The sequence below is a fragment of the Setaria viridis genome, chromosome 3 (assembly GCF_005286985.2).
Source record: "Setaria viridis chromosome 3, Setaria_viridis_v4.0, whole genome shotgun sequence".
Taxonomy (NCBI): domain Eukaryota; kingdom Viridiplantae; phylum Streptophyta; class Magnoliopsida; order Poales; family Poaceae; genus Setaria; species Setaria viridis.
Window position 1 is genome coordinate 11,118,795 of NC_048265.2, and position 20,475 is coordinate 11,139,269.

At 49.7% G+C, this 20,475-nt stretch overlaps 5 protein-coding genes across 5 annotated transcripts; 4 read left to right on the forward strand and 1 right to left on the reverse strand.

Annotated features, from left to right (window-relative positions):
• The first annotated feature begins 536 nt into the window (after positions 1–536).
• On the forward strand, positions 537–2,089 carry LOC117848855 (reticulon-like protein B9). Its single transcript, XM_034730423.1, has 5 exons — positions 537–694; positions 808–988; positions 1,088–1,229; positions 1,554–1,623; positions 1,794–2,089. The coding sequence occupies exons 1-5, from the start codon at positions 592–594 to the stop codon at positions 1,958–1,960; spliced, it is 663 nt and encodes a 220-aa protein (XP_034586314.1). The 5' UTR covers positions 537–591; the 3' UTR covers positions 1,961–2,089.
• A 145-nt stretch (positions 2,090–2,234) lies between these two features.
• On the forward strand, positions 2,235–5,706 carry LOC117848854 (uncharacterized). The gene is made up of 2 exons (XM_034730422.2): positions 2,235–2,788; positions 2,905–5,706. Exon 2 carries the CDS (start codon positions 2,943–2,945, stop codon positions 5,520–5,522), a length of 2,580 nt encoding a protein of 859 aa, XP_034586313.1. The 5' UTR covers positions 2,235–2,788; positions 2,905–2,942; the 3' UTR covers positions 5,523–5,706.
• Positions 5,707–8,647: 2,941 nt separating this feature from the next.
• Positions 8,648–12,512, forward strand: LOC117846981 (phytochrome-associated serine/threonine-protein phosphatase 3). The gene is made up of 10 exons (XM_034728114.2): positions 8,648–8,953; positions 9,223–9,369; positions 9,460–9,527; positions 10,302–10,359; positions 10,553–10,663; positions 10,764–10,814; positions 11,265–11,408; positions 11,498–11,590; positions 11,669–11,740; positions 12,249–12,512. The coding sequence occupies exons 1-10, from the start codon at positions 8,873–8,875 to the stop codon at positions 12,330–12,332; spliced, it is 909 nt and encodes a 302-aa protein (XP_034584005.1). The 5' UTR covers positions 8,648–8,872; the 3' UTR covers positions 12,333–12,512.
• Positions 12,513–12,827: 315 nt separating this feature from the next.
• On the forward strand, positions 12,828–16,414 carry LOC117847153 (uncharacterized). Its single transcript, XM_034728317.2, has 2 exons — positions 12,828–14,624; positions 14,711–16,414. The coding sequence occupies exons 1-2, from the start codon at positions 14,502–14,504 to the stop codon at positions 16,331–16,333; spliced, it is 1,746 nt and encodes a 581-aa protein (XP_034584208.1). The 5' UTR covers positions 12,828–14,501; the 3' UTR covers positions 16,334–16,414.
• Positions 16,415–16,510: 96 nt separating this feature from the next.
• On the reverse strand, positions 16,511–19,663 carry LOC117847154 (uncharacterized). The gene is made up of 5 exons (XM_034728318.2): positions 18,704–19,663; positions 18,305–18,478; positions 17,167–17,262; positions 16,942–17,091; positions 16,511–16,847 (listed from the first exon to the last, which is right to left on the reverse strand). Exons 1-5 carry the CDS (start codon positions 19,244–19,246, stop codon positions 16,716–16,718), a joined length of 1,095 nt encoding a protein of 364 aa, XP_034584209.1. The 5' UTR covers positions 19,247–19,663; the 3' UTR covers positions 16,511–16,715.
• Positions 19,664–20,475: the final 812 nt, after the last annotated feature.

Here is a 20,475-nt window from a genome sequence, read left to right on the forward strand (position 1 = left end):
ATTCCATTAAGCCAATCTTTCTGTAGTGGCAATGGCACTTGCCTCTCAGCTATCTCACATCACTGTGACTGTGTGACAGCCTGACAGGTCTTCAGTTCCCGAAACATCTGGTCCTAAATTAAACGTCAGACCTCAGATAAAGCTTATACAATCTGAAACCTAAACCAAATAAAGTTCATTCAGCAATGAGATAAAAAAAAAGTCATCTTGCCTTTTACCCTAAGGCTAACCCATGCAAAGTATTTTGTTTCCCCCTCCAAGCAAAGCAGTTTGTTCTTTGGCAAAGATACTGCACAAGCACAACAATAAACAAGTCCCAAGTGCACGACACTTGCAGTGAATTTTTTTCTACGGGTACGTGGCTTCAAGGCTGTAAGAAGGAATCCTGAGCTGTTAGAAAACCTCCGGCTGAAGCAAACCTTGCCTCATATTCGTTCACTCCCCTGTACCCCCTGCACAAAGTTATCCTTGCCTTCTCATGCCAAGCTCCTTTATCCTCCCCTAGTACCTGACAGCTTATAAGGACAAGACCTTTTGTGACCAGACGAATTACTACCAAACACCACAAGAATTTCTCTGAATTCTGAAGCCATGCCTCCTCATGTCGAGACCAGTTCTTCTGACGATGATGGACCAACGACAAGGCTATTTCATAGACGCAGATCAGTTCATAAGCTACTCGGTGGACGGAAAGGTGCAGTGCTACTAGTTAATGTTTTCTGAAAAGTTGCCATGTATCAGCAACATTCCAGGTGCTGGTGTCTGAATCGGTTCCAGTGTGATCACTGAATTAATTTGGATTTGCAGCTGCGGACGTCATGCTATGGAGGGACAAAAACCTATCAGCAGGGATCCTCGCAGGGGCAACATTGGTCTGGTTCCTGTTCGACGTGGTTGAGTACAACCTAGTAACGCTCCTTTGTCACATTGCACTCCTTGGGGTGCTTCTGCTCTTCATTTGGTCGAACGCCGCGCCTCTCTTTGACAGGTTGCACTGCTATGCTGTCTAAGATTTTTGAAGCTATACTCAGTGGACAAGGGATAGCATGAAAAGAAGAATCTCAGCTAACCTCTCGGAGTTTTGCAGGCAGCCTCCACAGATCCCAGAGGTCATTGTTTCTGAACAAGCGTTCAGAGAAATTGCACAGACCACCCATTACAAGCTGGCTCACTTTGTATCAATCCTATATGACATTGCATGCGGGAAGGATCTAAAGAAGTTTCTCATGGTACGTACGGTCTTCTTCTTTGATATGTGCACTGTGCTTAATACTATCACCATGTCCTATGACAGTCACGTTGTTGCTATGCATCAAGATTTAGAGTTTACTGATATGCAGAAGTTCTGAAAACTCGAACAGAGAAATATAAATTGATGTCACATGCATGTTCTTTGATGGCATAAAGCGCTCTCAAACTTCGATCTGATTAGAGAATATTCATTAAACATATGAAGTTTACCGAATAATCTCTATGAAATTATTTTTTGTGTTCACATTCAGCCTCATTATTAACTCAGCCAATTGTCGTTTTACTTTCTTAATTATTATAAGGTGATTGGGTCTCTGTGGATGCTGGCAATCGTTGGAGACGCCTGCAGTTTCATCACACTATTATATGTTGGTAAGTATCATTGAAAGAAGACGCTCGAAGAGATGCATTAGCAAGGCACACCACAAAAGCACGCAACAACTTGTTCATATGTACCCTTTGAACGAACTTACATAAATTTTTTTGAACGAACGTTCATATGTACTCATATTCTAACAATTTACCATGACTTTCTTGACTAGGATTCTTGTGTGCTCTAACTTTACCGGCATTATATGAAAGATACGAAACAGAAGTGGACCATCTTGTCGCTAAGGGTGGTGAAGATCTAAAGAAGTTCTATAAGAAGGTTGACTCCAATGTGCTCAACAAGATCCCGAGAGGCCCTGTCAGGACAAAAGTTCACTAAGATATATTTCAACAGCAATCAGTGGCAAGCAAATAGACAATAGTCCCATGTGTATAAGAAAGATACTCGCTAATTATTGGGTTGTATTCCGATCAGTTTTATGATACGTAAATTATATGTTGAAATGCATTCGCTGTTACCAGTCAGCGGCGATCGATCGTTGGTATCTAATAGCGGCGAGCGAGCATTCCTACGCGCGTGCAACTAACTAGCTTGCTAGTGGGAAACAGATAGCGTCTAGTGGATTGAATGCAAATGAACCTGGCAGCACAACATTTCTTCCCAGGACCCACACCACAGCCTCGCCCCTCTCTCGGTCTTCCCCAATCCCCAATCCACCACCGCAACCTCGGAGGCGACCTCCGTCCTCCCGCCTGGATCCCCGCCTCCGCCCCCTCGCCCGCCCGATCGCCAGCCTCCTCCTCCCTCTCGCCCGCCCGGGGTCGCCGGATTCGCTGCCGGGTGGCCACGTCTGGCCTGCGGCAGTCACGTCGGCGGCGGCCTGGCGACCGCGCATCCGGCGCCCTTTCGGCGTGGATGTGGGCGGGGGACTCATGCCCACTGTTGAGGAAGCTGCCGCAGCCGCAGGCCCGCAGCTGGCACGCTGGATTGCCGGATAAGTCTTTGATTTCTTTGGGAGTCCTGAAATCCTGTCTTCTCTAGTGTTCGTTTTGGACTCGGGCTGAGACACCTCTCCGTGCCCGGTGCCCCTGCCCCCATCTTCTACAATAAAAGTTGAAAAAAAGGGAGAGATTTTTGCATCTTTGGGGGCAATTCATCTCACCTTAACCAAACGCCGCCGACGCCGTTCAAGCTAAGATTTTAAGGGTGCGTGTTTCTCTTCTCTACTCAAAATTTTCACAATATTTAGTGTCTCTTTAACGTATTATTACACTACATAGTTAAAATACTCGATTTTCAGAATTCTCTTGTGTTTATTTCAGTGCAAGTTATCTCATCAAGTTGATTAATTTCGGGTGCCATGACGACGGGGAATAAGAGGGTTGGAACATCTGGCGGTGCACAGGTGCTGCCGGAGGAGATGATGACAGAAGTGTTCCTGCGGCTGCCCATCAAATCCATCCTCCAGTGTCGGGCCGTCTGCCGGTCCTGGGCTGATGTGCTTTCTTCTGAGGAATTCTGCCGCCTTCACATGGCGAGGGCTGAGGCAGCGTCAGCGACACCTAAGCTGTTTTTCACCTCACCAACATCTGGTTTCGATGCCACAGCGGTGTACTTAGGCTCATCATCGGGCCCTGATGATGGTCTGCTGTTCACTTTGAACAATGTACGTGGTGATTTCATGGATATGACATCTTCACCGTGCCATGGACTCACCCTTCTCTACGATGCTGTGGCACCAGCTTACTATGTTTTCAATGCAGCCACAAGAACAGTCACCAGGTTGCCGCCTTGCCAAGATTCGGCACATGCCACTGCTGGACTCACGTTTGATGCCCGGACTAAGGAGTACAAGGTGGTGAGGTTATTCAATGGGAAATATCTTGAGAAGCAGCATATTAAGTGTGAGATATACACACTGGGTGGTAAGCAGGGGGATTGCTGGAGGCCAGCTGTTGGAGGAGTACCCTTCAGGTTTTGCCTTGCTGCTGATGTCGCTATTAGTCATGCAACATTTGATAAACTGCAGCCGGTGTTTGCAGATGGATTTCTGAATTGGCTTATACATCCTGATTTTCTAGTCATAAGACCACGAGCTGCCATCCTATCATTTTCCATCACAGACGAGTCCTTTAGATGGGTCCATTCACCTCCCTTCGTGGTATCTGGTGTTCATCTGGTGGAACTTACTGGTCACTTGTGTATGGTCCGGGATCTTCGTAATGTCTCACCTGATTGTAGCATGTTGGAGATTTGGAAGCTGAATGATTATAGCACTGGTGGTTGGTCGCTGAAGCATCGCATTGATTTATTACAGCATGCTGCTAGAGATTTAACTGACCCACAGATTATTAGAGTTATCGGTTCAGTTAATGCTTACGGGTCAACAAAGAAGGTAGTCATTGCTACATCCAAACGCAAGGTTATTGCCTACGATCCTGTGTTGGGAACTCTAGAAACCATTCTTGCAATTAGAGAAACCTATTCATCTTATCAAACTGAGCAATCTGCTCTTAGACTCTCTTTATTTAAAGAGAGTCTTGTTCCAGTGCATCAAACAAATGAAGAGATGGCATTGTCAACTCCCCTGGCTGAGGCGACTAGGGAGATCCTACTCCGACTCCCAGGTGATTATACCGTGCAAGCCAAACTTGTATGCAAGCAGTGGCTTAGGTTGATCGAGAATGAAAGCTTCATGCACTATTATTATTCACATAACAACATGGACAGGAGGCCAAAGATCATGCTTGTGGGCAAGGGTACTGGAGGATCGGGTTTCAGTTTTGCTCCCCTAAATGAATTGAAGCAGCACATTCCCAATCATGATACATGGCTTGACATGAAGGTGGTTTGCTCCAAGCCATGCCATGGTATGAATCTGATAAGCACTGAAATGAAGGACTACCTCTACAACCCTTGCACAGGTTACCGTTTTGTCTATCTCAGTCGAGGGCAGTTCACTCATATGCCCTGTAATAATCCTGGCTATGGCTATATGCCACAAGACCATGCTTTTGCTGTTGGCAATAAGAATGTTGGTTTGGGGTTCAATCTGTTGATGCAAGAGCATGTTATAGTCCGTTTTTCGTATCAACGAAAGGATTTCAAAACCCGCCAATATTTATTGACGTGTACAGTTATTACCTGTGGCATTGGCTGTACGCAAAGCCACTTCTATCCGCCTTTGCCTGTGAATGACATGCCACCAACCTATATCAAAGGGCTGCTCTACTGGATGAGCGAACCAAGGTTGGGCCAGACTTATGAGAGAGCCATCGTGTCGTTCGACATAGCAGCAAATTCATTTGGTGTCATCTCCTGTCCTTCATGCATTGCAACATGGAACAATAGATGTTCTTCCCTAGCTTTTGTGGTAGAGCTTGAGGGAAGTTTGTGTGCTGTTCTTGCAAATCCAGTTGCAGAAGAGCTAGATATTTGGAAGCTGGAGAATGGTGAATGGAGTATAGCATATAAGGTAAATTTGAAAGGTTGGTCAGGCTATTCCCTCAGGGCAAATGTTGTCATGCCATTGGCTGTTGATCCTAAGGATGGGAGGATCTTGCTGAACACAGGAAAGAAACTAGGCATTTATGATCCAAGAAGGCATTCTATTGAAAGCTTGTACGATCTTGATGAGATGCTACATGTCAGAAGTGCAGAAAAATCTTCACGTTTTGGAGTTTGTGAAGGTTTTGACGTTAACAAATGCAAACATTCTGTGAAGAAGTCCTGTACGTGGAAGCCACCGGTAAGGCAGCTCAAGATCTTTAATGGGTCTTCGCCTGCTTTATCTTGGAAGATTTCTGCAAGCTCCAGTGGTGCACAACCTTTGGAGGAAACAAATCAATATACTAGAATTATGCCCTTGGTCCCTATATTATACGAGGAGAGCCTAGCAAGTTATCCCCGTGTGCGCAAAGCAAGGTGTTTAGAACGATAACATATTGTTAACTACAATCTGCTTCTTTTTTAGTTCATATTTAGAGCCTGGGATGTCGCAGACAAACCCTTCATTGCCAATGCTGTCTTTCTAGTATATTTTGATAATGTATTAGGGTCTCTCCATGTTTCTTGTACATTTGATTTCTCTTTGGTTGTTATAATGAAATCAGTCTCCTAGTCAATGTTTCCAAGAAGATTAGTGTGTTTTTGCTTGTGTTTATATTCACAAAAAAGGGATAAATAGGTTTAACAAGCACAAGGGTGAATAAATATATTGATGCGCAGCTCTCTTGCGCGTTCCAGAAAAAAAATATTGAACTCGACATTGTATTGTAACTGAAGGAATATCAAGTGGGTGAATCGATTTCCCTACTTGGAGTTTGAAGAATGGCTTTGAGACAACATGGAAGCCATGCGCAGATGGCTTTAAAAATGGATGTAGGCCTTACCTTGGGATTGACTTAACAGCCTTGACCGGCTAGTACCAAGGACACCTAGCATCTGCTTGTTCCATGGATGGTCATAAATTGGAGTGCCCTGGACCCTGGTGTGTTTGATTTAGAATCTAAAGATTGCCGCACCTGGTTCATGAGAAGGTGGCAGCGCATCCAAGTCCAACAGGCAAATGTATATCAATATGAAGAGACGCATGCAAGGTCTTTAAAGAATGTATAATGTATTCGCTGGTAGTGCATTCAGCAATGAAATACATAGGGAGAGTAAAACCACAGCCCTCGCAAACTCAACGTAGTTACAGAGACAATCTCCAGATATTCAGCACTTTCAGTTTCAAGCATCAATAGCCGTTCCTTCAAAAAAAAAACTACAGCCAGAATGACAATCTATCCCAAGAGGCACCCTCCACCGGCCTCCTACAGTTGCCACATAATCCACAGATATGACAAGTTCTCAGCATTGTGTATCTGTCTGCATGTTAACAGATCATCCGAGTAACATTCATCAGAATAGAAACATATCAGAGGCGCATGGACCAAAAACCGATACTTCCGTCTGAATATCTTGAATGCTACCTGAAACAAATTATTCCACGCAAACATTCATTGACACCATAACTCCTAGGAACCAGTTCATCTGAACATGTCAAGTAATCACTTGAATTACAAACGAGTCATAAAATCTACTGCTCAGCAAACATCACGACACAAGCGAAATAGAAGGATTTGCTCTCATCTCACAGCTAAGGCGCTAAGATGTGAGCCCGCGGCAACAGCACTGTCCGACTCGTCACCTCCTGAATTCTGGTCGACCCCTCAATATCCTGAACCTTGAAGTTGTCGATCCGAACTTTCAGAATCTGATAGTTGCCGAACAGCTGATAGGTTCTAGCGTAGTAGTAGATGATCCTAAATCCCAAGCGGACTCCTCTAATGAGCATCCATGGAAAGGCGGGCACAAAGAAATGCTGGTGAATTTGAAGGGCGGATAAGCTAGTTCCATAGAGCGCTGGCTTAGGTAGATTCTAACGAGCGGGTTGTAGGCAGCCGCAGCCGCACTCGAAGCAGAACACCTGACTGCAACAACCGGTGTAAATTGCAGCAGGGTGGCGGCACAAGACGCATTGTACCAGCGGCAGTGGCCGAGGGAAGAATGCAGCCTCCTGTCCGCCACCGTTGCCGCCGCCACCGTCTCCGTTGCCGCCGCCACCGTCTCCGCCGTCTCCGTCTCCTCCTCCGTCGCCTTCTCCGCCATCCCCGCCGTCTCCGTCTCCTCCTCCATCGCCGGGACCCGGACCACCTCCATTGCCAGGGCCCGGACCTGGACCTCCATCGCCGGGGCCTGCACCGGCTGGCACGCCACCAGCGCCTTCGCCAGGTCCTCCCACGTGTCCGCCGACCCACGTCGCGATCGCCGGCGAAGAACCGACGAGCGCCGCGCCATCCGTGCCCGCACGCACCGCCTCCATGCGGGTGCTGAAGCCGCCGCATCGGACGGTCCGCGCGACCTCGGATGCTGGGGGTGGCCCGCGCAGCGCGTCATCGCTCATGCTGGCGACGTCGATGCGGACGGCTCCGCCTTCGCCATGGGTGGTGTCGTCGTCAGCGGCCGTCGTGACCGCTCCGCCTCTGCCTGCTTCGACACCTCCTCCAAGGCCGGGGCTGGGACTGGCACCGCCGAACCGGGCCGCGCCAGCGCGAGTGGTGTTGGCGATGAGGGCCACAACGCTGCTCGGCACGGCGCGGTGCGGCCCGCGCATCGCGCGCGTGACTCCGTCGTCGTACGTGACGTCGGTGACGCGCTCATACGCCACCGACGTGTTCTTGCGCGCGGCGTCGCTTCGCCGTAGGGACTCCTTCGCCGCGCCGGGGCCTCCGCCTCCTCCACCGCCGCCGCGGCCTCCACAGCCACCGTGACGAGAGAGGCTTCTAGCCCCGTGCTCCGCGATCTCCGGCTTCGTATCTCTCAGGCGGGGAATCACCTTGGTCTCGGCGGCGATTCCTCGGCGGCCACGTCCGCCACCTGTCGCCGGCCTCGGGCTCCGCAAGACGTCGACGTAGGACGACGTCGTGCGCGTCTTGGGTGGCTTGCGTGCCGCCGGCGCCGGACCTGGGAAGCGCGGCACCTCCTCTCCTAGTCCTTCCAGGACGATGAATCGGTTCGCCGAGCGCGCGGCGCGGTGCGGCCCGTGAGGCGCGGGCAAGCCGCTCCTCACAACCGCACGTGAGAGCGCGCGGCCGGCGGCGCTGGTAGGCGATGGGAAGACGCCGCTCCCCCGAGCCGTACGCCGCACGAGTGGGCGGTCGGCGCCGCTCGTCGTCGAGCGGAAGCCACCGCTCCCCGCGGCCGTACGTCGGGCGAGCGGGCGAGCGGCGCCTGTGGTCGGAGAGTGGGTGGCCACTCGCGCGCGACGCTCGCGGGCGGCTGCTGCGTCGATCCAGAGGGACAGCGGCGGCGGAGCAGGGGCGGCGGCGGCGGCCATGCTCTGGAGGTGGGGTTTTGGAGAGGAGGGAGTTTTGCAAGAAGACGGGGGAAAAGGTGTTTGGGAGACGCGAGTCGGATAGGCGTGAATAGTGACAACCTTGCAGGAGAAGGTGGGCAGCTTTTAGGAAAACTCGCTAAACGACGTACCTCCAATTCAAGTTATCCAGGGCGTCCACGTAGTTGCATCGAGATACGTGCCGCGTCTTCTCTCCCTCGTGTTTCATCCTTCGCTTCCTCTTCTCTCCACGCCGCCAATAACAAACCAAAAGATCCATCAATTCGCCACTTCCCTCAATCTACCAATTCGCCACTTCCCTCAATCTACCACAGCAATCCACGGGACCCTAATTCATAGAGGGGGACTCGAACTGGCGGATTGGCGCTGGGGATTTCAGCCGTCTGGGCTTGATGGATTTGGATCTGTGGATCGCCAAGGTCAAGGAGGGGCAGCACCTCGCCGAGCACGAGCTTCAGTCCCTCTGCGAATACGTACGGTCCTCTCGACTCCCCGATGCTGTCCTCCATCCTCTAGGGTTTTGCCTCTGCCCATTACTGTCGGGCGGCCTGGGTAGCAGCGTTCCCGGGCATTCGCTTCTACCTGTTGTCTAATGAGCTGAGCTGGGAATCTGGGGCACGAGTGGGAGAAGTAGTTGCCTTCTCTGATTTCTGTGTTGTATTGGAGCTTTATATTTATGCGCTGAATGCGTGCGCTGTATTATTTTGATTATGATCGACGGCTCTGTGTTTGAATGTTTCAGGTGAAGGAGATTCTTATCGAGGAATCGAATGTGCAGCCTGTCAATAGCCCTGTGACAGTGTGTGGAGACATCCACGGGCAGTTTCATGACTTGATGAAACTCTTTGCGACCGGAGGACATGTCCCCGATACGAATTACATATTTATGGTCTGTTATTGAGCTATTGCTGTTCTGGTAGTTGAATATCTTGTTGGTTTGCTGCCCCGATTCCTGAACTGAGGTTGGATTGGCTTGCAGGGTGACTTTGTGGATCGCGGGTTCAACAGCCTAGAGGTCTTCACAATCCTTTTGCTTCTAAAAGCAAGGTACTGCACTAAATGCCTTTTGGTTGTTGTTTCGCCATGGTCGATGTGATGTCATAGAGTCTTGAGCATTTTACAAAGTATTTATTAATGATCCTGTTGCGATTTTGTTTCCTTGATGTCATGTAACTGAACAAAGGAGGATTGTTGAATTACATGAGAAATATCCAGATAACTTCTGCAGAAATAGGGCCTTCTTAATTAGGTCTGCAGTCTACAAACTATGGCAAACTGCCATGCATATATTGCCAATTAGCTGCTGGTTTCCTTTCTCCTTATTCAAAAATCAAAATAGTATCAAGGTCAATTTATCTTGTACTTCTAGTTTGTAAGCACTGTTTGAAAAAATTGGCTGCCTGGGCACTATGAGCCAATCGACTGCCTGACTTTGTAAAGCACTGCTTGCCAGTCATTTACCATGCTCTAGTTTATGATTGGGCGCATGGGATTTAGTATGAAATGCTTCTAAAGTCTATCTATTACTGTTAGCCACCTAAGTAGGTACACAAAGGTGGTCATGTTAGATGCTATATTTATCTACAGAAGGAAACATTGCTCCTCAATTCCTTATTAGAATTTTCTAAGAGTAACAAAATTGTTTTAGCTCCATTTTGGTTGATCTGTCTAATCAGTTATTTCTGTTTGATTCCAGACTTGTTTTGCCTTTCTGGAGGCTTCTTCTCAATACATCATTTTAGGAAGCTCGGATTATAAACATATTTAAAGCATCATTCAAATTTCTTGTTGTTTCATTCATTTTTTTGCTGTATGTTGTAGGTACCCTGCCCACATAACCCTTCTACGTGGGAATCATGAAAGCAGACAGTTGACACAGGTAATTCAATCTGTATAAAGATTGTTCTCCCACTTTGCAGTTTCCCTAATTTGCGTTCACAGATTTCTCTTGTAATAAGAATCTCATTTGGTTCGGTTCACTTCTGCATTTCATGACTTTCTGTCATTTTTTTTATCGAACACGCACGACTTTCTGTCATGGAAAAAGCTAATCTTTTTATTTCTTCTTTTAGGTGTATGGTTTTTATGATGAGTGTCAGAGGAAGTATGGAAATGCCAATGCATGGAGATATTGTACTGATGTTTTTGATTACCTTACTCTTTCAGCAATCATTAATGGCACTGTAAGTTACTGGTTAAGAAATTGTAAGCTGTGAGTTTATGCTGTGACAAGTGAGGAGCAACATGCTATCTAACAATACTTAATGACATGTTGAACATTAGGTCCTCTGTGTTCATGGTGGCCTTTCACCTGATGTACGGACTGTTGATCAGGTTAGTGATTCTCTTCGGTCGTCTTTATTTCATAGAGATGTTTCCATTTACATGGTCCTGATGAACTATCATAACATAAGATACGTTTATTTAGAAAAGCTCATTCCATATTAAGGCCTGCTATCCTTTCCTTTGCCAAACTAGTTGGGAGCATGTTGTACCCCTTTATGTTTTGAAGGACACATCGTTAATAGAAGCATCACTGCATGATAATAAGTGGCTGTAACTAGCATCAGAAAATAAGTGGTTGTCAGTTATTTTAACTTTGCACCAGTTTCATGGATGTGGTTGTCTTTTTTGAATTTAATGCCACTAGAAATATTTGTGATAGTTATTTTCTTGGGGAGCAAAATGTGCAAGCCACCAACGCTGCCATGCATTTATGGAAAATGCTTGTTTAGTGGAACTGTACATTAACCTAAGGATAATCCACATTTTTGTTGTGGCCAGATACGAGTCATCGATCGCAATTGTGAAATTCCCCATGAAGGGCCTTTCTGTGATCTGATGTGGAGTGACCCGGAAGAGATAGATACATGGGCAGTTAGTCCCCGTGGAGCAGGTTGGCTTTTTGGAACAAGGGTGACTCAAGAGGTATGAAAATAAACTTGATTTTTTTGTTTCCATTTTTTTACTTTTGTTATTATACAAGCTTCTTACTGCTGTGCCTTTTCTAAATGCAGTTCAACCATATTAATAAGATTGAGTTAGTTTGCCGAGCCCATCAACTGGTCCAGGAAGGCCTAAAGTACATGTTTGATAACGGCCTTGTAACTGTGAGTTTTCATTTGCATGTCGACTCGCCTCAAAATGCAGTTCCATATGCTCACTAGATCTTTTCCTTCCTTTTCCAGGTGTGGTCTGCACCTAATTATTGCTACAGATGTGGCAATATTGCTTCTATACTAAGCTTCAGTGAAAATATGGTAGGTCACTTCATCCCTATTTATGCACCAGCTCTTAATCCCCCTTTTGTTATCTGTTTTATCTCATGGTATTTGGATGGTCAACTTCAAGTTGAGGATGTTTTACTTGCATTAGAAACATTCAAGGAATCCTTCCTTTTTGTTGAGCTTTGATAGTTTACATGAAACCAATTTTCTACTGTGTACATATTGGATGTAAGGTGACAATATTTTGTTTTTAGATGAGCTGTAGAAGCTCATTGAGTCCTGATAGCTTACTCATGTGGGCCGAAATCGCTCACTATAGCAATTTGCTTCTTCCTATGACATAGTGTACTTAATGCAGCTGGGAGTTGGATCAGTTCAAGTGTTGAAAGCTTTTTTTTTTGTGCCTCCATCTAATGTAGCTAAAAGTAACTTTTAAGCGGCCGGTTGTTGCAGCAACTTATACACTGGTCTACGCTTACAGTAGTTCCGGTTTTGTTATTTTCCTGTTCTTTCGCTGACCCTTTTTTCGCTCTGTTGGCAGGAAAGGGAGGTCAAGTTCTTCACAGAGACAGAGGAAAACAACCAGATGCGAGGGCCAAGGACTGCCGTCCCATATTTTCTTTGACCCTTTTCTGTACAATTCTTTTTGCCTGTGGCTCTTATTTGTGTGGGCTAAATGCCATGGGATAGGTGTTCATAGTTAAAGGTTTCAGCTCAACGCAATCTGGTGCATTGTATGTCAGGTTATTTTATCTGCCTGTACAATAGATATTGAAAGAAATACTGCTCCTGTTTACGACCTCCATTCTCGGTGTCACTATCACTTATCCTCTTCTTTTTAACCTTTGCCACCTCCTTTGCTCCTGAGCCATACATGATGCAATATTCTGCCGTTCATCCTAATTCCTAAATCACACGTGTAAATGTGCTTTGCTTTCCTGGATTTTTGCAGAAACTAAGATATATACTTCGCTAACCATGAGAGAAATTCTCCGACATGCTGACACGGAATGAGAATGGAAGATCATCAAGAAATAGAGCTTGTCACTATCTCCAGACTACGGGAAGGGCGAGCTGGCGCCCGCGGCGGCATTTCCCTGCCGCCGTGTCGTGACGGCGCGGCGGCGTCCTCGCCTGCCCCATCTTACGCGGCTGCGGCGCTCCTCCTGCCGTAGCCTGTGTTGTCGATTTCCTCGTCGGAGAACGACGACGTCGAGGCACTTGGAGCCAGCGCGCCCCGGGCGCGACGCGGCCGGACGCGGCAACAACCCCGCGCGAGCGCGAGCCACGCGCGCGCCGCGCAGCAGAGCGCGGCCACGGGCAGGCACGCGCACAGGACGCAGCACGCGGCCGTGCACTCCGCAGCCGCCGCCTCTGGCGTCGCGGCTGCAGCCTGCGGCTGCGGGTGGCCTCCGCGACCCGCGCCCGCCTCTCCTAGTCCTAGCCCTTTGCCATGGCCGCTGCTCTTCACGCCAGGGGCCATCTCGGGCATCTCGCTGCGTTTCTGCTGCAGCTGCTGCTGCCGTGGCAGGCGTGTCCTGGGCGTCCGTTACTGATTGCTCCTTCATTTCTCGCGTAACATCGGAACATGACGATGATTGGTGATCGAGACCGGCGAGTGTAGGAGCTTCTAACGATCATGGAGCTGTCTATTTTCTCTTCATTTTCTACTCGCCAAACAGGGCCCAGGAGCAGCCAATCGTGTCTCGCTTGCTGTGTCTCCTTGGCTCCTTGCTTGCACGCACGCACGCTCGTCACCGCTGATCTGATCTGGCCCGGCCGTGCCAGTATTTCCCAGCAAGAATCTCGCATAGCAATGGTGGTGTTTACACTTGCACGGTTTGTTTTTCTTTTTCTAGGATCGGGCTGGCTTGACGTACGCACAAGCGCCAAAAGGCAAAGCAAATTCGCCGGTTGTGGTGTCCGTGCTGTATTAGGAGTCTCCAAGGCACTAGCATTGTATCTTGCTCACGAAATGGCGAGCCTGATAGATGCAGTTAACTTGCGTGACGCAAGAGAAGAGCTGTGAGCCTGTGACGGCACATTTCGGAACCATAATTTTAGTTGCAGATTGAGAGCATCTCCTGCAGACTAGCAGATATTCAGAATTTCAGATTGATGAATATGACAGGGCCTGTTCGTTCAGTCAGTCAGTCACCCAAAATGTAAATAACACCAGTAAATCTTGGTATATCCGCTAAACTACTGTACTCCACCATGAACAGCAAAGGTCTCCAAAACTGTGTTCTGGCTCCTGAGGCTGCTGACTCACCGATCCAATCGAAGGCGTTGATTTTTTAGATAATGGAAGACAGCATTCCAGCTTCAGACATTCTTTTACAAAGTGGCACATGTTCCAACCGAATACATAGCCAAAACATCAGAAAATCTTTTACAAGAAGGCGTTGGTGATTTGTTTTTTTCCGGCACGAAGTGATTTTGTGGGCTTTCATGTAAATGTTGCCCAATGCATCAGGAAAGCTGTTCAGAATTACCGCGGCGATACCCTGTCAGCTGAATTAACAAGGAAATGCGAGCTGGGGACAGATCACAATCACCGGCTTGGTACGCTGATTTCTAGGAGGAGGCCGTGACAGGAACAGGATGGATAATGTATAGCTGCGACTGCGATGTATTGTAGTGAACTCCTCTGAATTTTGCCAAGCATTCCGGCTTGGAATTGCAAACCCGACGGTTGTCTATCTCTGATAAGACACGGCTCTCCAGACTCCTCGAACTTCTTCTCCTCCTATATAGCCATAATCTTCCAGTTTCCAAGAGATCTTCCAAAGATATGGAGATGAGCAAAATGGAGCAGAACTCGGGAGAGAGCAGATTAGGAGAAGCCATGAGCATCTTTGGTCAGAGCATCGATGTGAGGAGGCCAGGAAGGAGCAGGAGAAGAGCAACCCAAAAGGTACTAGTGCCATCTGAATCCTGATTTTTTTTTTACCGATTTGTATTTGTTGTGTTTGTGTCTGACATCGACCACGGCGCGTGCAGAAATTTTCACCTGCGGTGGAATCACCGGCGAAACCCAGCGTGGAGAGGCTGCACCAGCGCATGGCCGTTGCGGAGCGAGAGCGCGCCCGTGCCGAGTCCGAGCTGTCAAGGGCAAGCACCATGGCTAGCGAGCTGGAGCGGAAGATCGAGCAGGCCAATGCCACGGCAAGGGCTCACAGGTCGGAGCTCCAAGGAACGCGTGCCGGCGGCAGCGGTAGCAGCAGAAGGAAGAAGGGGTTCATGGACGTCGAGGCACCAGGCGCCGACCATGCTCAGGATCAGGGCAACTCGCTGTATGTCGAGGTGATGCAGGAGCTGGACCTCGTCAAGAGGGAGCTCCGGAAGCTGCAGCGCGAGGTGAAGGCCGCAAGGAACGCCATGCCCGAGAGGGACGCGGCGACGCCGACTCCCTGGGTGTCGAGCTCTGGCTCGCGTCCCCTCGACAGTGTGAAGCGAGAGGCCAGCGACGAAAACGAGGGCCGCGGCATAGCAGAACTCGCCGCCGAAGCCGGTGGATCCCGCAAGGGCATGCGGGCGCAGGACACGCGGACGCATGCCAAGAGCCCGCAGGGAGATACGAGCTGGTCGAGTGACCCCGAAGAGAGGTTCGCCACGGCGAGCAGCTCCGACGTGGGGCTCGAGCCCGCGGAGATGGCGATGGTGCCAGCGACGGAGGCGACGACGGAACACGTCGAGAACGGTGAGTCCGCGCTGACAATCACCACGCGACACGGGGAACACGACGATCGCTCGTCGCTGCAGGCCGCGGCAGAGGCCGAGCTGACCTCGGCGAGGATGGAGCTGGAGACCATCAAAGAAGAGGGCGTCCGGTTCACGAACTCCATGGAACGCAGGCGCAGGGAGACGGCGCGGGTCGCCGAGGAGATCGACCGCCTCGTGGAGCAGGAGAAGAGGGCCAGCGCGCAGGTGCAGCAGCTGAACTCCAAGCTGCTCAGGGCCAGGTCCCGGCTGGACGCCGCCACGTCCGCTGACGAGGCGGCCGAGGCGGCGCTCGCCGAGCTGTCGGCCGCGCTGCGGCAGCTGGGCGAGGAGACCGAGGCTGCGGAGAAGGAGAGGGCGCTGACGGAGCTGGAGAACCGGTGCGTCAGGGAAGACGCGGAGGCCGTCGGCGTCGAGATCGCGGCGGCCGAGCTGAGGGTCAGGGAGTCGGTCGAGGAGCTCGAGGCGGCGAGGGCGTCGGAGGCCGCCAAGGCGGAGAAGCTCAGGGCCGTCCTCGACAGCGCGATGCACGCCGTGATGGCGCAGAGTTCTGGGAACGTGACGATCCCCAGTTTCGAGTACGAGTACCTGACCGGCCGCGCCGAGGTCGTCCACGCGGTCGCCGAGAAGAAGGTGGCCGCGGCGGAGGCGTGGGTGGAGGCGCTGCGCGCCGGCGAGAAAGAGGTGGTCATGCGGGCTGAGGCGATCGAGAGGGAGATCGGAGAAATGACAGCTCGGAAAGCGGTGGCAGCGGATGATCCTCGTGGAGAAGTGAGTGAACGTGAACCGCGTGTTGGCTTGCAGCGCGCACAGACACGGAGGAGACGAGCACCGAAGGAGAACGAATTGCCCATCAAAGGAAAGAAGACACTGGCGTCGGACACTCGTCGCGAGGAAATGTAGGAGTGTGAATGGAGTTGCTCATGATTTCAGACTTCAAATGTTCAAATGCTATATGTACATAAAGAGCATTTTTCAACTGCCTTCCCATTAGTCTTCTCTTCTCGCCAATAACACATAAGATGCAGCAACTTTTTGAACAAAAAATTGCACTGAAGAACTGATGCAATCGGGCTATCATGCGTTGAAACATTATCACTAGATAGATACTCAATAGCCCATCGGGAAAAAGACATTGTACTTTCTATATGAAAAAAAAACTCTTGGATGTGTGCTTGTACGAACCTATATGTAGAGGGCTGTACAACAACAAAAGAACTAACCCTTCACATTTTTAATTCAATTATACTCAATAAAAGTGTGGTTTAGACTCTAGAGTAGGACTTCAGATCTTTGAGACAGTGGTCTTGCAAACCGGGCAAGCATTCTTCCGAGAAAGCCACTGCTTAATGCAATGCACATGATAGCTGTGGCCACAACTCAGCTTCCCAGTTTCCTCATTTGCTTCAAACTCTTCCTGAAAAACGAAATATAATACACAGCTAAGTATCATCTGATGACCTGCTGATTCAAAGATACAGGAAGGGAGTAAAGAGAGACAAGGGACACACTTGACAAATGCTACATCTCCTATCCATTTCTGCAGAAAAATGCTTGGGATTGAACGCGGAGTATTTGACCATCCTAAGACTTCGAGTGATCTCATCCTCACGCAGCCCTGTACTTACATATCCAATTTGGTCCTCAAGATCAAGTAGTTCCTGCCAAGGGAAATAGTGTGAGCGATGATGACCATTAAACTTTCTGTTTTACATGATATTCAGTGCTGAGGGTACCTCATATGTCATGTTATCAACATCGAGGCGCCAATCCTGATACTGATCATACATACCCATTCTTCCCAATAATATCCTTGTTCGGAACATCATCATCTGCAAGTTGCAAATAAGAAGTTTGAAAATCATGGAAGAAAACATGACTTCATACTCTTAAGAGAAAGCACATCCTAACTCAATATATCAACAGGGACCCCCCATAGAAAAATACTGCTGGATCTACAACCCACATGGATGACTGAGATATGTATACTTGGAGTCACCAACAGCCAAGTGGCAACCTGTTAACTCCTTTACCTGAACAACTAAGTATTTTGACCAGTAATTGCAACACTCTAATCTAATACTAATTAAAGAACACTTACAAGAATGTTAGTTCACACTCTTTAATACCCTCTTATAGAGTAATAAACAGTTAAACACGTACTGCTACTACAGAACCCACTTTTAACTTTTTTTTACGGGCACTACAAAACCCACTTGAACAGCCAAATTTCAATCCGTGGTGAGGCGTATAATCCTTCATTGCCTCTGGCCTGCTCCAAAAAGCACAGTAAACAGCGAAAGAAGCATCATTCCACAACATGGTAGTTAGCCGAAAGAATCAGCAGGCAGCCCAGCACAATGATTCAGCAGTGATGCATGTAACCAGAAAAAGGAAGGCAGCTCTGCATCTACACTCAAAGGTCCCCTTGACCACCTAACTTATCTATTCTTGAGCCATGTTCTGCTATCACGGTGTCACCTGCTCTCATGTGAACCCCTCATATCTCTTGCCGACTCCTCAATAAACATGAGTACATTACCACCAAGTAGATAGCATGCGGTGCCACACGCTTCCCCGGGTGCAGCCTCTTAGCTATTGAATGTCTAACTGAAAGTCACACCTTAGTTGACACTCCATATTTCAAAAGGATGCTATCACGTGACATGCTCAACTAATAACAAAATGAGCCAAATCAGCACACACCGTCAGCTACCTATGAAGGGATCACCCTATTGATGCTGGCATCAACCTTTCTAACAACAAGGTTACAAGACTAGCGACATCACATTGTATTTGAAGTTTGGAAAGCTAAATGGTAGCACACGACACAACGGGGTAAGTTGAACAGATTCTGCATAATTGCATCGTTACCTCTTCCTCAAGCCGTGCGTGCGAGTGCCGGCGCCCACTCATATGTCGGTTTCGGACAGAAGGTGCACGGTCGGCATCAATGAACGGCATGCCATGGTGTGGCGGTGAATTCATCGGAGACGACGACATGTGCTCCCGCATGGTGACCCTCCGAGCCGGAGGCGCGCCAGGCCTCTGTCACCGAGCAATTTGAATGGATTAATGACGAAAACAGCCACGAAATGCGGATATTACAGAAACACAATGACGAATTGTGATAGATGACGCATCAAACATGACGAAATTAGTAAATTTGAACACATTAAGACAGGAAATCCAAGCGAGACAGGAATTGTTTGTAGAAACAGCTACAAACATTCAGCATCTAGAACTAAATCCACAAGGAGAAATAAGGCATACCTCTCTGCGCGGCCTCTCGGCCTCGGCGCGGCGGCGTGCACCCGCCGTCTGGTGCGGCGCCACCACGCAGTTCACCGATGAGGCCTCGGCGGCGAACGGTATCCCGGGAGTGCACCAGACGTCCCCGCCCACCCCACCACCACCACTGACGCCGCCGCCGCCGCCTCCCGCGCCCCTCGCCTTCCGCCTCTCCCTCCCGTTCCTCCGCCGCCTCCCGCGCCACTCCTCCGACCGCCGCGCGGCGGCCGGCTCGTGTGCCTCCGACGCCGCCACCGCCGCGGCGGCCGGCGCGTGTGCCTGCGCCGCCGCCGCCGTGCACCCGAGGCCGCGCCAGTCCGCCGCAGCGGCCGGCACGATAGCCTGCGACGCCGCGGCCGACGTGCACCGGAGCCCGCGCAGCAGCCCCTTGCCCGACGTTCTCACGGCCTCCACCTCCGCCGCAGGCACCGCGGACGAGGACGCCTCCCCACCACCGGCGAGGAAGGCACGCAGCGCCACTCGCCGGCGCTCCGCGCCCGGCGAGCCGCCGCCGTCGCGTGCCATTCAAAGGCTGCTTGCTCGCGCGCGTGCTTCCTTCCGCCTCTCGGTAGCCGGTAGGCGAGGACTCGGGAAGTTCTCGGAGAACAAGTGGGCAGTCGCCGAGCACGAGCAGTCGATAAAACACGCGCATCGAACCGTCACGATCGGCCACAGCCGTCCGATCCGCGCGGTTTCTTTCGATCCGACGGGCGTTGGACCGGCTGACCGTCAAAGGAATCACACGTCGGCTACACAAAAAGGCAACTGCCAAACAGCAGCACATAGATTAGTGTCCAGAAAACACGAGGGTTAGTTGACGACTAACCTGCCTAAGCCTTGGATAAGGATTGGAGTAGAGACACCTCCCTTTACCGTGGCACGCAGGAGCGCAGGGAGCTTCTCAGCACGGCAGCTCAATCAATTGGCTCCAAATATCTGACGGGAATGTCAGCCTCTGAAACTTCAGTACTACTTCATTACAGAGCGATGTCGTCTTCTGAAAAACATGTCCGAAAGCAACGTTGTGTTACTGCAAATTGGTGCCCGTCCGTCTGCATGATGGTGGACGGACTAGCAGTTGAGCAATTAGCACGGAGCTGACGGAACCGCTGCTGCCGTGTCTTTGTTTGTACTCCGCCAGCTGCTCCGGCAGCGAAGTGTTCTTTAGTGTTAGGACGAGACTGAAGGTCAGACGTCGTGGTCGTGGATCGGTACAAATACATGGGGTCGATTGTTGTCTCTGCCTAGCGTGGATCCCAGGACGTGAGGATTGACAGGTGTGATTGATGGGCACTGAACGGGCCGATGTGTTTGTGTTGGCGTGGTGATTGTTCGGTAGCGCACGTGAACTGTCAACTTTGTTGGGCTTCGCTGGTTGCATGGGCCACAGAAATGATGCACACCTCTGAAGTTCTGCGTCTCATCGTGCGCCGTGCTCTCCGTGCTGAGACGGATTAGGAGTACTAAGGGCTAGTTTGGCAGGGTTTCGGTTCCTCCTAAAATAGCTCCGGCTCTGACTCCTCTGGTGGAGCGGCTTCTCTGGTGTAGATGGAGCCGTTTTGGAAAGTGTTTGGCAAAACGGCTTCTCCAGTACTTTTAGTAATGGATGTAAGAGGTCAAATGTCCTATATGCCCTTGGATATATATTTTTTAATAGATGAATTGAATGTTTAATATTAGTTTATAATTTAATTCCATTTGAATTAAAAAAAATGAAACGGGACTCCTCTTTCCTTTTTTTTCTTTTTTTCCTC

What these genes read in the sequence shown, in the direction of transcription:
- LOC117848855 (XM_034730423.1), top strand. Translation starts at nt 592, where the DNA reads ATGCCTCCTCATGTCGAGACCAGTTCTTCTGACGATGATGGACCAACG. An exon ending in GCCGCGCCTCTCTTTGACAG is followed by an intron (nt 989 to 1,087) that starts GTTGCACTGCTA and finishes GGAGTTTTGCAG; the next exon opens with GCAGCCTCCACAGATCCCAG. An exon ending in ATCTAAAGAAGTTTCTCATG is followed by an intron (nt 1,230 to 1,553) that starts GTACGTACGGTC and finishes AATTATTATAAG; the next exon opens with GTGATTGGGTCTCTGTGGAT.
- LOC117848854 (XM_034730422.2), top strand. Translation starts at nt 2,943, where the DNA reads ATGACGACGGGGAATAAGAGGGTTGGAACATCTGGCGGTGCACAGGTG.
- LOC117846981 (XM_034728114.2), top strand. Translation starts at nt 8,873, where the DNA reads ATGGATTTGGATCTGTGGATCGCCAAGGTCAAGGAGGGGCAGCACCTC. An exon ending in CTTTTGCTTCTAAAAGCAAG is followed by an intron (nt 9,528 to 10,301) that starts GTACTGCACTAA and finishes TGTATGTTGTAG; the next exon opens with GTACCCTGCCCACATAACCC. An exon ending in AAAGCAGACAGTTGACACAG is followed by an intron (nt 10,360 to 10,552) that starts GTAATTCAATCT and finishes TTCTTCTTTTAG; the next exon opens with GTGTATGGTTTTTATGATGA.
- LOC117847153 (XM_034728317.2), top strand. Translation starts at nt 14,502, where the DNA reads ATGGAGATGAGCAAAATGGAGCAGAACTCGGGAGAGAGCAGATTAGGA. An exon ending in GGAGAAGAGCAACCCAAAAG is followed by an intron (nt 14,625 to 14,710) that starts GTACTAGTGCCA and finishes CGGCGCGTGCAG; the next exon opens with AAATTTTCACCTGCGGTGGA.
- LOC117847154 (XM_034728318.2), bottom strand. Translation starts at nt 19,246, where the DNA reads ATGGCACGCGACGGCGGCGGCTCGCCGGGCGCGGAGCGCCGGCGAGTG. An exon ending in ACGCACGGCTTGAGGAAGAG is followed by an intron (nt 17,263 to 18,304) that starts GTAACGATGCAA and finishes TGCAACTTGCAG; the next exon opens with ATGATGATGTTCCGAACAAG. An exon ending in GGAGATGTAGCATTTGTCAA is followed by an intron (nt 16,848 to 16,941) that starts GTGTGTCCCTTG and finishes TTCGTTTTTCAG; the next exon opens with GAAGAGTTTGAAGCAAATGA.